General features: G+C 40.0%; 1 protein-coding gene across 2 annotated transcripts; it reads right to left on the bottom strand.

Annotated features, from left to right (window-relative positions):
* Positions 1-13,378, bottom strand: kmo (kynurenine 3-monooxygenase). Of its 2 annotated transcripts, XR_015037768.1 has the most exons (16): positions 13,304-13,378; positions 12,967-13,036; positions 12,758-12,855; positions 12,066-12,155; positions 11,350-11,398; positions 9,741-9,828; positions 6,783-6,948; positions 6,565-6,636; positions 4,285-4,406; positions 3,610-3,757; positions 3,466-3,523; positions 3,289-3,371; positions 1,705-1,806; positions 1,551-1,610; positions 205-554; positions 1-167 (listed from the first exon to the last, which is right to left on the bottom strand). XR_015037768.1 is itself a non-coding variant. In XM_085800522.1 (15 exons), exons 1-15 carry the CDS (start codon positions 13,361-13,363, stop codon positions 393-395), a joined length of 1,428 nt encoding a protein of 475 aa, XP_085656648.1. In that variant the 5' UTR covers positions 13,364-13,378; the 3' UTR covers positions 1-392. The 2 variants fall into 2 exon arrangements, 1 of the variants encoding a protein (XP_085656648.1); XM_085800522.1 differs by having other exon boundaries at positions 1-554.
* Positions 13,379-14,817: the final 1,439 nt, after the last annotated feature.

The following is a 14,817-nucleotide window of genomic DNA, read 5'->3' on the forward strand; positions in this document are numbered from 1 at the left end:
TTAATTGTTATTACAGGTTTAAGGTTTTATTTGCGGTATCAATATGAACTCAAATACATGTAGGCTTGACAAGATCATGATACTGATCCTAGGTTTAATGCTGACATCCTGTTTTCAAAGTCATGATGATGACATGGAAACAATCAAATCTTAAGATTGATAAAGCTCTGGAGACCTTCAGTCAAACCATTATTAGTTACGCACTGATACAATGTAAAATTGTAAAATTACATTATCAATCATTATGATGGATATATCATTTACCAGGTTCATTATTTAGCTACATTCATTTGCCTGGCAGAGCCTTCATTAAAATCTTATACCTAATTAAACTCAAGACCCCCTGAATTGCTTTTAGTGTTTAACACTCCGGTTTTAACTGGTCTGTCAGATCAGAGAGCCACAGCTCCAGACGTCCGCAGGGCCAGAAGCCTGTTCCACATTTTCTCAGCAGGGACGAGGAGCTTGTTGATATCAGGAGGATTTTTAATGAGTAGGTATGAGCCTCCCAAAACAGCTCCTGTTGCACTGAACAACAGGCCACGGTTTATCACCTGTGAAATAAATTACACACAAACACACACATATGTGTATATATCAATCCTCTTGGCAGAGTCATGCCCACAAACCAATTTGTTCCTTACACTTTTTCACGATAAGCTTTGAAAATTAATCCATCTTGAGGCACAGTCTCTCAAAATTGAGAAAAAAAACTTATCATGCTGTACTACATTATCATAGGTTATTTTGCAGAAAGGAACTGAGATGTTACTGTAAATTCAACATATTGACAAGTTAAAGCTAAATGCCAACAGCAGCATGCTAACATTCACACATCCCGATGAGTTATTAAACATCTAACCCACTAATCACACTGAATAATAATATGTGATATTGTAACTTATTTGATAGATGTGTTTTATTCATAACTTTGATGGTAGGTTTACTGTCTCATAACATTCTTACAGTACATAAAGATTCATTGTTATTCACTTTATCATCCCAATACTTGGCGGAGACACAGACAGTGCCCTCCCTGCAGCCGATCTCTATCTTTTAATATTGCATTATTTTATTATTTATATCTGTGCTACTGTATAGCTACTCCATCCAGTGTTTGTCTCCCCCCGCCCCTCTACAGAGATCATTTCGCCCTTTACATCCCTACGGGTTTAAACTCTTTACAAGGCTGTGAAAATCCCCACCGCCCATCTGACAGTGGTACATTAGCACATACACAACCAGGACAGGTCACCTCTGACAGCTCAACACAGTGCCAAGAGCTAACTGTCTCCTACAGCCAAGCAAGAGGGAATCAGAAGCATTTCTTGGTGCAGCGAAGTTTTTTTTGTGGTCGAATGAATCAAATGTTTCTAAAAGGAGAAGTATTCACCCACTGAGAGTTACATCCGCCTTCCATGCTTGCTGCTGATAACAGTGCAACTTCAAAAGAGCCCTGAATTTCAACACTAAAATGTTCAAAGGTGTGAAATATCCCCAAAAGAATTAGTGTATTGCAGGAAAAAAAAGATGAGACTAAAGTGTCTTACTTTGTTTTGCCAATGCCAACGCTCCACGGCTTTATGGTATCTTGTCCTAGTGAAAGTGACCTAGAGACAGCGAGGTGAAGGACAGGGGATGATACAGATCTTGTGGTAGACAAAGCAAAGTGACAATAACAACTTTCTTTATTAGGATGCTCACCATTGTGTAAAGAGGAACTATTGTCTTTGGCATGATGAAGTGAAGGATGTTGTCCACATGTTTTCTGAAAATGAACCATTTGGAGTTGACGTGCGCTCGCATCTGCAAAACAAAACAGTGCGTGTGTCAGTGACGGGAACCATCTGTACTAGTATCTGTAATAGTTTTTACAGCTGCATCCAAAATGCCACACAGTCTCCTCCATTGTTGAGGGCATGGATGCAGTAGAAGGGGATTAAGTTAACACAAAGTGATGTGGCTGCTTCAAAGAGCTATCAGATGTCTGTGAAGATTTGCCAACAGTGCCAAGGCCAGTTTCTGCCTTTTTGACTGCATGCATTTGAAAGGGAAGGTGATTAGGTAGATGTGCATCTGAGCTGTCAGACATGAGGACAATATAAATATCTATCTGACATCGAGTCCCTCTGAACAAACTTTCTATACAACTCTTGTACAAACAGCAGAGGTGGAGTCTACATTTGCTGATGTAGTATCTGGATGTTCAATGTTGTGCTGTAATTCTTGAAACTTTTCACTCAAAGTGAGCAGTAGCAGCAGAGAAGAAGCTGCTGATTTGATGCACCATGGATGGACCTCGGTCTGTTTCCTAAGTAAAACACCTACAATGCACCAACAGGTGCATGCTGGGTCTGGATAAAATCGAAAATATTATGAATCTTTCAGCTGTGACGGCTACATCCACTTCCACAGTCAGTGAGGCGTGATTTACCTTTCTGCTCTTTTCAATAAACCCTGAGTGGACTGGTCATAAATTACACGAGAAACAAGATTTAAGAGGGGAATACTGTACGTCTTATTCCACTTTTTTACTGCATTTCTTTCACAGCTATAGTTTTTACTTTTGAAAAGATAGTTGTCAGTAGTACACAGTAAAAAAACTGTAGAAAAAGTCGGAGGAACTTTCTTGTCATATATCTTTAAGTAGTAAACAAAGCACTGACATTGCAAACATTATCAGTGCACAACAAATACCAAGCAACTTTAGCATTCATTTGGACCAATGTGAAATGCTAAACTACCTTGACCAGCTAGTCACCAGCTTTGTCTGTCTGCTGTCTGGTGCTGTACAGGTTGTGTGCAATGGGTATTTATTTGGTTTAAAAAAAAAAAAACAGTGGGTGTTGAAAGGTCACATGATGGAAAAACTAAACAATGAGCGTAAAGAAGCTAAAACACTGAGCAGGGGAACTGCAGAGCGTGGTGATGATTCTCTGTTTGTAAAAGAAAAAAGATGAGCGGCTTTCAGTTCATCTGATCCACTATTGTTTTATGAATATCAATGCAGCTGTTTTAAGTGAACTCATTATACTCGTACAGCCATATACTAGAGTACTTTATTACTTTGACATTGTAACAGCCTAAGTAAGAGGTAAATAAAAGAGTAGTTGCAGTCACTGCCAGTTTCTAATAGACAAATAGAATACAGTTTAGTTGGACGTCTGACAGCTGAGTGAAAATTGAGTAAAAAGAGTATAATATGGGACCTTTAACACTATTTTAATAGCTGTGATATTGCACAAAGATAAATTAAAGCGTGAGGATAAATTAATGAATATGCATTACTTCAACGTAGTTGTACATGGCCAGGTCTGCGATTGCGTGGTCGTCTGGAACCCGCACTTTGGTGTACTCAGGCAGTACAACACCTGCACAGACACACAAAGGGAAACCATGTCAGGCATTATCGGTCCATCATCTGCATCTGGTTTAATGTTTTTATGCATTTTGAAAGCAACTTACTCAAATCCTCATTGAACTGATCCAATACTTCGTCAAAGACAATGCAGTCCTCGAAGCCCTGTAAAGCATGAACGGATAAATGAGTCTCTTTTAATATTTTTTATTTTCCTGGCTTTTCTCACCCTGTAGTTTACTGATACTTACAGCATTCATCCCCTGTCCGTAAAAAGGCACCACTGCATGGGCTGCATCGCCCATAAGGACGCATTTGTCGTTAATGTGATACGGGGTGCACTTGACAGACACCATGGCCTGCGCAGGCAATCGGAAATAATCCATCTTGAGTGCATCACTGCAAGACACAAATGGAAATAAAACAATTACAAATCCAGGGAGTGATTCATCAGAACAACAGATTTGGGTATTTGCTGTCTCCAAAGGCATCTGTCACGTGTGAATAAGCTAAAACATCCTCGCTGTGTCTACACCGGTAAAAGTTCAAGCACTAAACGTCAGAAAGGAAAAGCGTGCGTCCAACTGTTTAGGCCTGAGCACTCCAAATACAATCAACCTAGGCCGGAAATGAATTAACTGAAAGCCTGGAGGGGTTTCAACAGCTCATGCCTCCCTTATCTGTTCGTCACCCATAACATATGGTTCATCTCTAATTAAAACCGCACCGCACAAAGCCATGTAACCGTGTGTCTGCAATTTCACACTTCACAGATCATGGCTGTGGATGTGGCTGGAGTCATCGAGATGATGGGAAATGAAAGTGATTTGGAGAGATGGCCAGGCAGGTAGAATGAAGAGATAAAGGTTAAGAGGAAGAGAGGAGGAAACAAGCAACAGAGTGTGTTGGGGGAGGTGGGGGCTTACACTCCTATCAGTGGTATGGTGTCAGGGAAGTATTTCTGGAAAAACTCAATGACTTCATCTCCTGTGGTGATCTTCTCAAACTCCTCAAAGGGCATGAAGAGGGTACAGGTAAACGTCTTGTCCTGAAATGGAAAATTATTTTTTTCAAAAAAAAGAATGACCACAGTGATGCACAGTGAGCTTGAATGGAGCCGTCTGCACTTACACGGAGATGTGACACTAATGAAACTCTAACACTATAAGAGGCTTCACAAGATACACAACCGTTCCAGGAATAGCAGCATTAGATATCCATTAAGAGAACTGTGTTGATGGTCATGTGTGGCTACGTGAGCAGCTCTGTAAAAAGTACCACATTAAAATATACATAATTGAAACCTGAAAAAAAAAAAAAACAGGCCTCATATACTGTATGTTAGGCAGCCAATTAGGAAGATAATATAGCAAGAAAAAGTAACATTGAAATGAACCTGGTACAACACTAAAGGCATGTGAGACACATGTTGATATAAAGATGAATAAAATCTGTCATGTCAAAGTTTCAGATTCAGATTCAGATTCTGAATGCTTTCTTTGTCCCAGAAGACCAATACAGTTCTTAACCTATACTTAACAAGACAAAGATTTATACACATATACATACTATATACATATTCTCAGACAAGGGAGCACAGTATGCTGCAAGTAGTGAATAAAAAAAATAAAATATGCAAATAAACTGCAGTAAAAACCAACTTCAAGAAAAATAAAAACAGTCAGGTAAATAAGTAAAGTGCCCAAGTTTGTTGCTCTGAACTAGAGTAAAGTGACTAAGTATATTGTGGGAAACCTACTTTGCATTCAGCAGCTTAATGGCAGAGCGAATTAATGACCTGGAGTAGAAGTTTTGTTGTCTTTTGTTTTGTACAGTTTTGGTCACATAAATGACATAATATTCTGTGATGAAATATTGAGAACAAAGGTCACTTTCTTATCTACTTCTAAAGCTTTTAAAGCCTCATCCTTTCTTAGGCTACTATACTCCAGGAGATACGGCTTTCCTCCACACCACTACTCCACCACCAGCCACATGCTGTTGACTCCACCATCTGCTTCCTCAGCACAAACCCAGATTCATCAGACCAAGCTCTATTTCCCAGTCCTCAGCTGTCCAGTGGTCTGTGTCCAGGAGAGGAACCTGCTGTTGGAGCTCGTCCACCTCAAGGTTGATTCGTCCTGAGCTGCTTTTTCTGTTTCTGAATCACTGGAGACTCTCTATTTCTCCAGCCATTAACTCCACTAAACTGCGTAGACATTCTAGACCCAGCTGTGTGTGAAAATCCCAGGAAAACCACAGTATCAGAAACACTGCACTGAGGTCACATTTCTGTTCGTTCTGAAATTTGATGTGAACATTAACAGGAACCTCTGTGTCTGTCTGCGATGCTCTGCTGCCACATGATTGGCTGACGAGGTAATTACAGTAATAAACAGGCAGACAGCTGTTCACAATTAGGTGCTCAGTGAGTGTGTATTTTATTATTTGTTAGTTTTACGCAGGACCAGGTCTCAAAATCCTCCTTGAACTCGTCACAGGACCATCCATCCTCGGTGCTGACGTAACAGCCCAACTCCACCCAGCGCAAGTGATGGATGAAAGTGCACTGAGGTTGTGGGCGTGTCATTATCTGCCCATCTGAGCAGGTGCTATCCATCAACATCACAAAGTCCTCCCTCAGGACCTTTTAGCACTGTCTCTGTTTCCATGGCACCCACAGCAGCGGGGATACTTTGGTGTGTACTGTGTGTTGTTGTTTTTTCCAGCCCTAATGCTTTCCTGGGAACTAGGGCAGTGTCTGACAGTGTGAATGCACTTCAAAGTCAGCTGCCTTAACCTGGCCTCAGTGAAGAGAGCAAAAAAAGTGTTGTGCTGCGTCAGCCATGCAGAAAAATCATTGTGGGATTAAGAAGGACAGGAGGGACAGAGGGAGGGGGGGGGGGGGTCAGAGACAGCTGCTGTGTTAAATCACGAGGATGAACCTCGGGAGCTGAGACGTTTTACAAATGATTCGTGATGGTTGAGGCTCTACTGTAAATTAGGCCAATTAACTCTATGGGGACACCACAGAGGTCAATCATGCACTGAAATTACGCTTTTGACCGCGACAGTAAGTGATTGCCAAATTATATGACGTATTATCCTCACAAAGGGACATCCTATTATATTGTCCTGTTCCAATTGTAGTGTGAAAAACTGTGAAAAACACAAGAGAAAGGCCATTTCTTTAAAATCACACTCACCAAGTTTGGCAGCGCAATCATCATGAATGTGTTCCGTGGCCAGATGTGCAGATAATTTGGCTTCATGGCAAACTGGGGATGATGATGATGACGACGATGACGGTGATGATGAAAGTGGGACAAACAAAAAGGACAGTTATGTATATTGTGAGTCTGACACTGGCAGCGTCTCGCCACCCACTCTGAACAGAAGTGACTGTGCAGAGTAGCCTACTCACCTCTCCATCGATGGGTGGCATGGTGAGCTCCATGTAGCCATGGGGGATGTAGGTCTGGCTGTAGTTGAAGCGGCTGCGACGGAGGAACTGCTTGCGGATGGCAGAGAAAGCGCCGTCACAGCCGACGATCAGGTCGACCTTGATTTGATCCTCGGAGCCGTCTGACCTGAGGAACAAACCAGAAACTTCAATAAACTGACTTTCGTTTAGATGTAAGATAAACAACTTAGCTTTACAAGTCTCTTAATTTAATAGGTCAGTGCTTTTTTTATGCTTCGCCCAGGGAGATTTAATATTAAACAAATAAGCAGTCTACACATTCATCAAGCAAAGGCAACAGACATTCATTACACCTCTGGGAAACAATTTCCTGCCCACCTAGCCCCTGTCAAAAGCCTTCCTCAATAATTACATATATATTATTAAACTGTAGTCAGTGGCTGTGTGCTTTGGGTTTGATTCACACTGAGAGCTGTGTGTTTGAGCTTCATCATGCAAATAGAAGATTTTGAAAGCATCTTTCCCTCTGATTTTTTTTTTTTTTTTTTTTTGGCTTTCCGACATTCACAGTGGAAAATTGGGCCACTGACAATTTGTATTCTTGCTGTACATCTTGCTGCATCTTTCGTATTCATATGGATGTTACAGCGAATGGTATTAGGGCTAATTTGGCTCGGAGCCATGGTGATCGTGACGATGACGTCTCTGACAACTACAAACACACAGTACTGTTTGGTGCGTCTGCTGATGGTGTTGAAGTGCTGCTTCAGGCAGCAGGCAGCAGTCTTCCCAACATCCCCAGACACAGTCTGATGTGCCATATGGAAATGATTCTTGTCATGGTGCCTACAGTTACATGGGACTTAAATGTTGGCTGTGAGATCTGACGCTGTTCATGGGCCAATACACATTCATGACCCATGTTGATGCATCTGTAATTTCAGTATAAAGTACATTAGAAATGTTCTTAGCACCCTATGCTCTATCTAGAGACACTTGCAGCCCAAATATTGACTTTATAGTGGTCACAAAGCTTATTCCACATTTCAGTGTTTCAGATGCCAACAAACATTGTCAATATTTTACGAGCATCCTCATAGCAGTGGAGGAAACACACACTAAACACACATGCTGCTGTGGCTAATAACTGAAATGTTAATTTTGGAAGTGTGTAGCCTACATGTACATGTGTGAATTAAAATGTCTTAGAGCTGAAGAAGCCTGTCCCGCTGACATTCACACTGGCTACATATCAACATTTCAATGTTATTCTGACAATTTTAGCAAAGTTAAATCATTTTTAGTTCAATAACCAGCTATTTTGACATTTTGACAAAATTACAGTTGTATGAGAATACAAAATGTGCATGCACAATTATCTAACACCATCTGGTTTCTCAATTACAGTATCAGTGCTTTTGCCCTGCACCTGCTGATTTCACATTGTGCCTGTGCAACAGCTTTCTCCACCTAACTCAAAGACTGACAGATAACAAAATCAAACAGTGTTCTGGGATATTCTAAGACCTCATCAACATGTTATTATACATACAGCATTATGGTAGCTGGTGTTTCATTATAGCTCTGACCATAAGAACAAAGGAGGCCGTGTACATCTTTTTCATGCTGATGGCTATCTCAGAACATTTCCTGGCTACTATGTGAGGAAACTGGCTATCACAGTGGCATCAGGCTCTCCATGTACATTTAATTTTGCAAGCCAGAGAGAGCAAATATGAGCTGTCACAGTTCACCTACAGGCATAGGAGGGACATATGTCCTGAATGTGGGGGATGCTCACCAGGGTGACTTTTAGATTCGAGGCACACTCCCAGTAAAAACTGATGAAGTTAAAGCGCATTAAAATGTGTGTTCAGTGCAGCAAAAGCAGCACAGTGACTCATTCTGATGCACATTCTCAACTGGGTGCAGGTCAGACCACCAGGCATACGAAATAAATAAATAAACAGAGGAGACAACAGACATATAAAATGGATTTTTTACACATTTCAGATAAGGCTGAATTCAATTAAGTTGAGTTTGTGTTGCTGCATGCTGTGTTAATAATTCACTGCTTGGGTTCGCTTATTCTGATGACTAAAGAGCTGGAGGTGTTTCAGTGTTAATTGGGTTGTAAATTTCTGTGTCACATTTACCTCAAGGACAACCAAACAAGGCTTCAAAGGCAACATGTTTATCGCCATCACACGCCTCAGGCACTTAACATGTACAAGGCCACATGTGTTTACATGCAGGAACAAAGAAGGGAAATGATCAATAAAGTTAAGAATTTAAAGCGGATCCTCCTCTTGGATTAACCCTCCATATATTATCAAGGCCGTTGTATAGGGGAGAAAGGTGATGATATCCGTCATTTCTTTTTCAATCATCTGTTGGTACGGGAATCTTGCCAACAAAAACAGGAACTCCTTACGGAGTATTGTGCGGGTGGCATCTAAGGTAGCGGGGGTGAAATTTAGGCTTCTTGGCAAGATTTTTAACATTCAGTTGCTTAAAAAAGCCAAGTTTATCTGTATGGATGTTACTCATCCCCTCAATCCTGAATATAAATTGCTCCCCTCTGGTGTCCGTCTAGCTGTCCCCCCAGCTACCAAAAACAGATTGAAGCACTCCTTTTTGCCCCTCTCCATCCAGGCTTTAAATGCCACAGAGAAGAGGAGGTGATTTCCCTGCCACTTTGCTGCTTTTTGCATTTCTTGTATTTATATTTGGAGTTATTGTTTATTATTTATTATTGATATTTATATCCATTCGTTACAAATGCACTTTACTGCTGTGTCTTTGCTGCTTACTCACAGTAATGCTGCATTAGCATCAAAACAAAGTATTCTTTCATGGGGCCCAGAATTCCTAGCAACGGCCCTGTATATTATGTGTGTGTTTGTGTGAGTGCTGTGAGTGCATGGGGGAGCACGTGTAAGATCGGTAACTATTTACCTGACAAAGGTCATTAGCCCTGTGTCAGCGCTCCAGTCCTGCAGTTTGTGGTCGAAGTTCAGCTTTGTGTTTGGATACGTCTCTGCTTCTGTGGGAGTAAAATGTTACAAAAACAGCTTATATCACAGTCACAAGCATGACATAACAGCAGCAGTTTAATATGACATGTAACATCCTGTTAGAATATATACAGGAAACTTTCACAACTCTAATAAAAAAAGGACACTGATTGTCCTCGAGCAGTTAAATCAATGCCCTGCTGAGGGAAGAGTGACCTTATGCTGATTAGCACACATCTCCTGCACTGCGTGACACAGCAGTCGGTGTAGCTGGTTTTGTGAAAACTGATGTTCAGGCTGTCACACTTTCCAAAATCTCTTTATCTCAGTGTTCACTCCAGGAGTCTGGATCGGCTCTGATAAGAGCGACAGCCTCACAATCAGCCAAGCAACCTCTCTTTCAGCACACACAGCCAATCTAATTAAAGACAGAAACCATTCTGTCACACATTATCTCCAAGCATACACAGAGGCACTTCATTAAATATTAGGAAAAATCCTTTTTAGCCTGAAAAGACTGCCTGACGTTGCCTGATGCACACATACAGATGAAAAGACCATAACGCTAACACACATGGAGTGTCTGCCGCGGATAAGGCTCAGTGCACTGCAAACAGCCTAATTTAGGCTGTTTGCAAGGAGTGGTGGGATGAAAGAATCTGTCTCTCAACTTACTAGTCTTGTGCAGAGTTGAAGAATTAAGCATTATTATTGATATATAAAAATATATGTAGAATATGTATGAATTGACTGTATGATATTCTCTTTTCAAAAATAAATCACAATCCTTTCATGATACCATAACTTTTAGAAAAACACCATCTTCATCATCATGTTAAATTAGCACCAGTTAACTGCTGCAGGCTTATTTGGTCTAATATGAGTAGGCCTGTCTTATAGCAGCTAATGTGAGCTACAGTTAGATGACTGCAGGTGGACACTGAACTTTACTGACCCTGCTGCTGTGGACAGAACCACTCACTCTATCACCTGGTGGCTCATATAACAGACGCTGTGGTTGACTATGTACTAGGGAAGGTTGGGACACAGAGCTGAACAGTCCATAACTGGAGACAAAAGTTTTCTTATTATGATGTTATTTCTTTTGTTTTTGTTCTTTTTAGCTAAATCTTTAACAGGTTAAATTAAAGTCCTGAATTAAAGGTGGTAACATACCCATTCAATCTCTATATACTGTATATGTTTCACATTGTGCTGCTGCAGCATTAATGTTCATCTGCTGGCATTACATTCATATTTGTGATATGTTACAGGTCTTACTTAGTAGAATTTCCACTAATAACTACAGACTGTTATATATGGTCATCAGAGTATAGTCAGGGGAGTATGTACTGTATGTAGAGTCATGTACAAGGTGCTTCTCTGAAAAGGGCTGAAACTCTTTCTGAGTCGAAAGTTGCACTCTTTTCTTGTGACAATGCATCATTTGATGACTGTAATTTGGTTATTTAAGCACATTATATTGTTGTCCAGGGGCAATACTCAAAAACTATTATGTCTAAATTAATGAACACTCTTAATGTTCTTACCTGATAGCAGCTCTTTGTTCAGATTGGCTCGGTCTACTGACAGGATGTACTGGAAGGAGAACAGTCTGTATCACAGTGCAGTTCTACAAGTACTACTGGGGCTTCACACTTCATTTAAATTGGAACATGAAGCATTTTATACTCTCTCCTTAGTCTCCCCACATTCATGAGTCTACACGCTTTCACTCTCCAGCATTTTTGTCTTAAGTACCTTTCAGATTAAGATTATCTGCCAAACTGGAGCAGTGTAATTAAAAAAAAAACTATTTTCAGACAAACTAATGAAAAATACAAATAACATGGACACGTTTATTTATGACGCAAAAACCTAATTTTAGTTGGACTTATGTTGTTATGTGTCTGTGACTAAGTTGTCACTTCTGCTGATTATCATTGAGTGCATCCTGAGTCACTTCACACATCTGTTTGTGTTTGCATAATTGTGTTTCTTTGTATCTCTCTACAAGTCTAGCAAGCAGAAAAATGAATTTTTAATCTGCAGACTATGAGGCAATTCTTACAGTATGTTTACTAACAGCCAAACATTTGTAACACTGAAGCACTAGAATATTTATGTTTGCATGTTGCAGAAAGTGGTAGCCATAAATCATACTAAAGAAAGTAGTAAAGACTATTGGAAATAATATTGGTGACTGTATTATTGCTGCCTACCAATCCGTTGTTGCATTGTTACCTAAAACGTTTTCTTTCCTTACCTGGCCTTTCTTGCCATAAGGGATTGGGGACTGTTTCCCACTCAGTGAATGGATCATTCGTGCATGCATGGGAATTCCTTGGGAAACAATCTGAGAAAAAAACACAGATGATCAACACTGACATGTATTACCATTTGGGAGAAATAGTTATTAATAAATGCCTAATTTGCATTGCTTAAAAAAAAAAAAGCAAGAGATTTTGAGTTATGACTCATGGCGTACTATGCCATGCACAGTCCAGCTGGTCCATTGCCAAGTCTGTGTCTGACTTCCTAAGTATATGTGAAAACCTTGTAATGCAGGTCTTGTTTTGTCAGGCTGAAAAGTCATGCAAGTGTAAGAAAAGGTTCTGATGCAGAGTTCTCAGGCATGAATAACATGCTCTGAGCAGCAAATGTTAACTATCAAAAAGGATGTGAGGACCTGAAATGGCAGAATAAAGATCTTGATTGGACTGCAAGCAAAGAAAGCGTGATGATTCCCCTGAGGCTTCATCATATATTTAATTATTGCATTATTAAAAATCAAGCTGAACAAGTAAAGGTGTCCACCTGTGTGTCTTAACTTTTATTCAAGAGGACGTAAGGTTTCATGAGGAGGAATAATAGATGATTTACACAAGTATGTTACCAGTTTGTTTGCTTGATGCATTTTATAGATCAAGTCCTCTAGGATAAAGCTAATTAATGTACCTTCTCCTCCATCCCGACATGTTTCAGTGCTTGCCGACCTCTGTGAGACAAAGCCAGGTTGATGCTTCTCCCTTTCACAATTTTGGCTCGTCGGATATCTGACCAAAATCATACGAGATGTTTCTGAAAGGCGGTTATTGGAAAAGCAACACATCCATTCATCTGTGTGTGTTTTTTGTGTAGACTTTAAAAAGAGCTTTGAGTACTACCTTCTCTACTTTCAAAGACTTCCACATCAAAGCCTCTTTTGGCAAAGAAGCAGGCATTCAGCGCCCCAACCTAGAAGGTGAAAGGGAATATGGACATTCCTTTGAAAGTCAGAATGACCTTTAACATATACAATATTAAGTCTACTATACAGGCTGCAGAACCACTCTCAAACACCCTAATGCCTCACATTTAAAAGCAAATGCACTTCTTTTACCATACTGTACAAAAAAGAAGGTTCTCCTTGGTAATATATTAACAGTCAACCTTATATGAGTCAAGTTTACAAAAGAAAAAAATCTGTAGTGATTGAACATTTCACTTTCATTTTCATCTTACCAAACCACCGCCCACCACTGCCACTTTTTTCTTGGTTGGTCTTCCAGCTGACTCCTCCATTGTCCTGACGTCTCTGTGGTGTCTGACCCTCTCACTGCAGAGTGCAAAGTGATTTACAGAAGTAGCAGCTAGAGGTTTAAAAGAGGAGGAGCAGAGTGAATCTCATGAATGTAGTTCTCTGTTCCCCTTTCAGAGTAAATAGTAGGGAGAGATAACACGACTGTCCAAACAGCGGTTGACAACTCACTCTGCTGTCTTGTCTTCAACCTGCAGGGAAAAAACAGGTTCAACAGTCCAAAAGTTACAATGACTTGCTCAAGTTGAGAAAGATTTTTTTTTTTTTTTTTTTTTTGAAGTAGAAGAAGAAGAAAGAAAGAAAACTGTCCAGTGTCTACATAAATACATGATTCTTGTTATAACAGCAGATGTATTTTAGTTGTAAAAAGTGTAATGGATTACTGCTCTGTCTCAGGTAATCTCAGTGTCATATAATATGCAAGTAAAGACATCTGTCGCCATCTAGTGGCTGCGTGCTGTCTGACTGGACACTGTTGTATCAGAGCAACATTTCTTTTTCTAACCTTCCTGTATTACTCAGGGTTGGGCTTGATAGATTGTTCAGCATATTATCATTAGGCCCATACAAATCTGCCATTGTGATATTTGGAAAACTTAAATAAAAATAGCAGCCCATAGAAAATATTGGAGCCTTACTTGGATTAAAGCCGTCTTGTGATATTAGTTGGTTCCTTTCTAAGTGTATGGCCGATTCATCTCCACTTCTGTCTTTTGATTTGGTTGTCGATAGGCTCCTGGGTTCCACAGGTCTACATTTCTTATTTTGTGTCCTCAGTAGCAGAGGCAGTTATTATAAACACTTGCAGTTTAGTGATGTGTGTTTGGTGGTTTTCCAGGTTTCACAGCCATAGAGTAAGGTAACACTTTATTTTAAGGGGTCCTTGTTCCTGTGTATCTACCTAATTAATTACAGTGTAATTACCTATGTAACCGTATGTAATAACATGTACTTACATTGTAAATACACAGTGTATTTTGGTGTACTTACAGGTCCTTGTTACACTTGTAATAAGAAAGGCTTGTGCAAAGAGAGAGGCCACTTTGGCATTTCTTATTACAAGTGTAACAAGGATCTGTAAGTACACCAAAATACACTATGTATTTACAATGTAAGTACATGTTATTACATATGTTACATAGGTAATTACACTGTAATTAATTAGGTAGATACACAGGAACAAGGACCCCTTAAAATAAAGTGTTACCTAGAGGAAAACTGATTTTACACTTGAGTTAAAAAAAAAAATCTGATTTTGGTGTTTTTGGAGAGCTGGCGGAGTATTCTGAAGGCATGTCTTGCTTTGCTTTGCTTATCCTCAGCTCCTCCATCTGTGCTGATGTACTAACTACCCAGGTAGACAGATAAATAAGGTGAAACACCCATACTTAGGCTACTGCAGGAAGTGATACTTTAAATAGGCTAAATTATGCATTAT

Source organism: Trachurus japonicus, chromosome 15 (genome assembly GCF_045865225.1).
Source record: "Trachurus japonicus isolate A0001 chromosome 15, Traja_1.0".
NCBI classification, from domain to species: Eukaryota; Metazoa; Chordata; class Actinopteri; order Carangiformes; family Carangidae; genus Trachurus; species Trachurus japonicus.

Bases quoted from the DNA above. Each gene is read 5' to 3' on its own strand.
- kmo (XM_085800522.1), bottom strand. From the start codon at position 13,363: ATGGAGGAGTCAGCTGGAAGACCAACCAAGAAAAAAGTGGCAGTGGTG. The intron at 4,407-6,564 runs GTGAGTGTGATT...TTTCCATTTCAG, and splicing joins TGATTGCGCTGCCAAACTTG to GACAAGACGTTTACCTGTAC. The intron at 3,372-3,465 runs GTAAGTTGCTTT...GTGTCTGTGCAG, and splicing joins TCAGTTCAATGAGGATTTGA to GTGTTGTACTGCCTGAGTAC.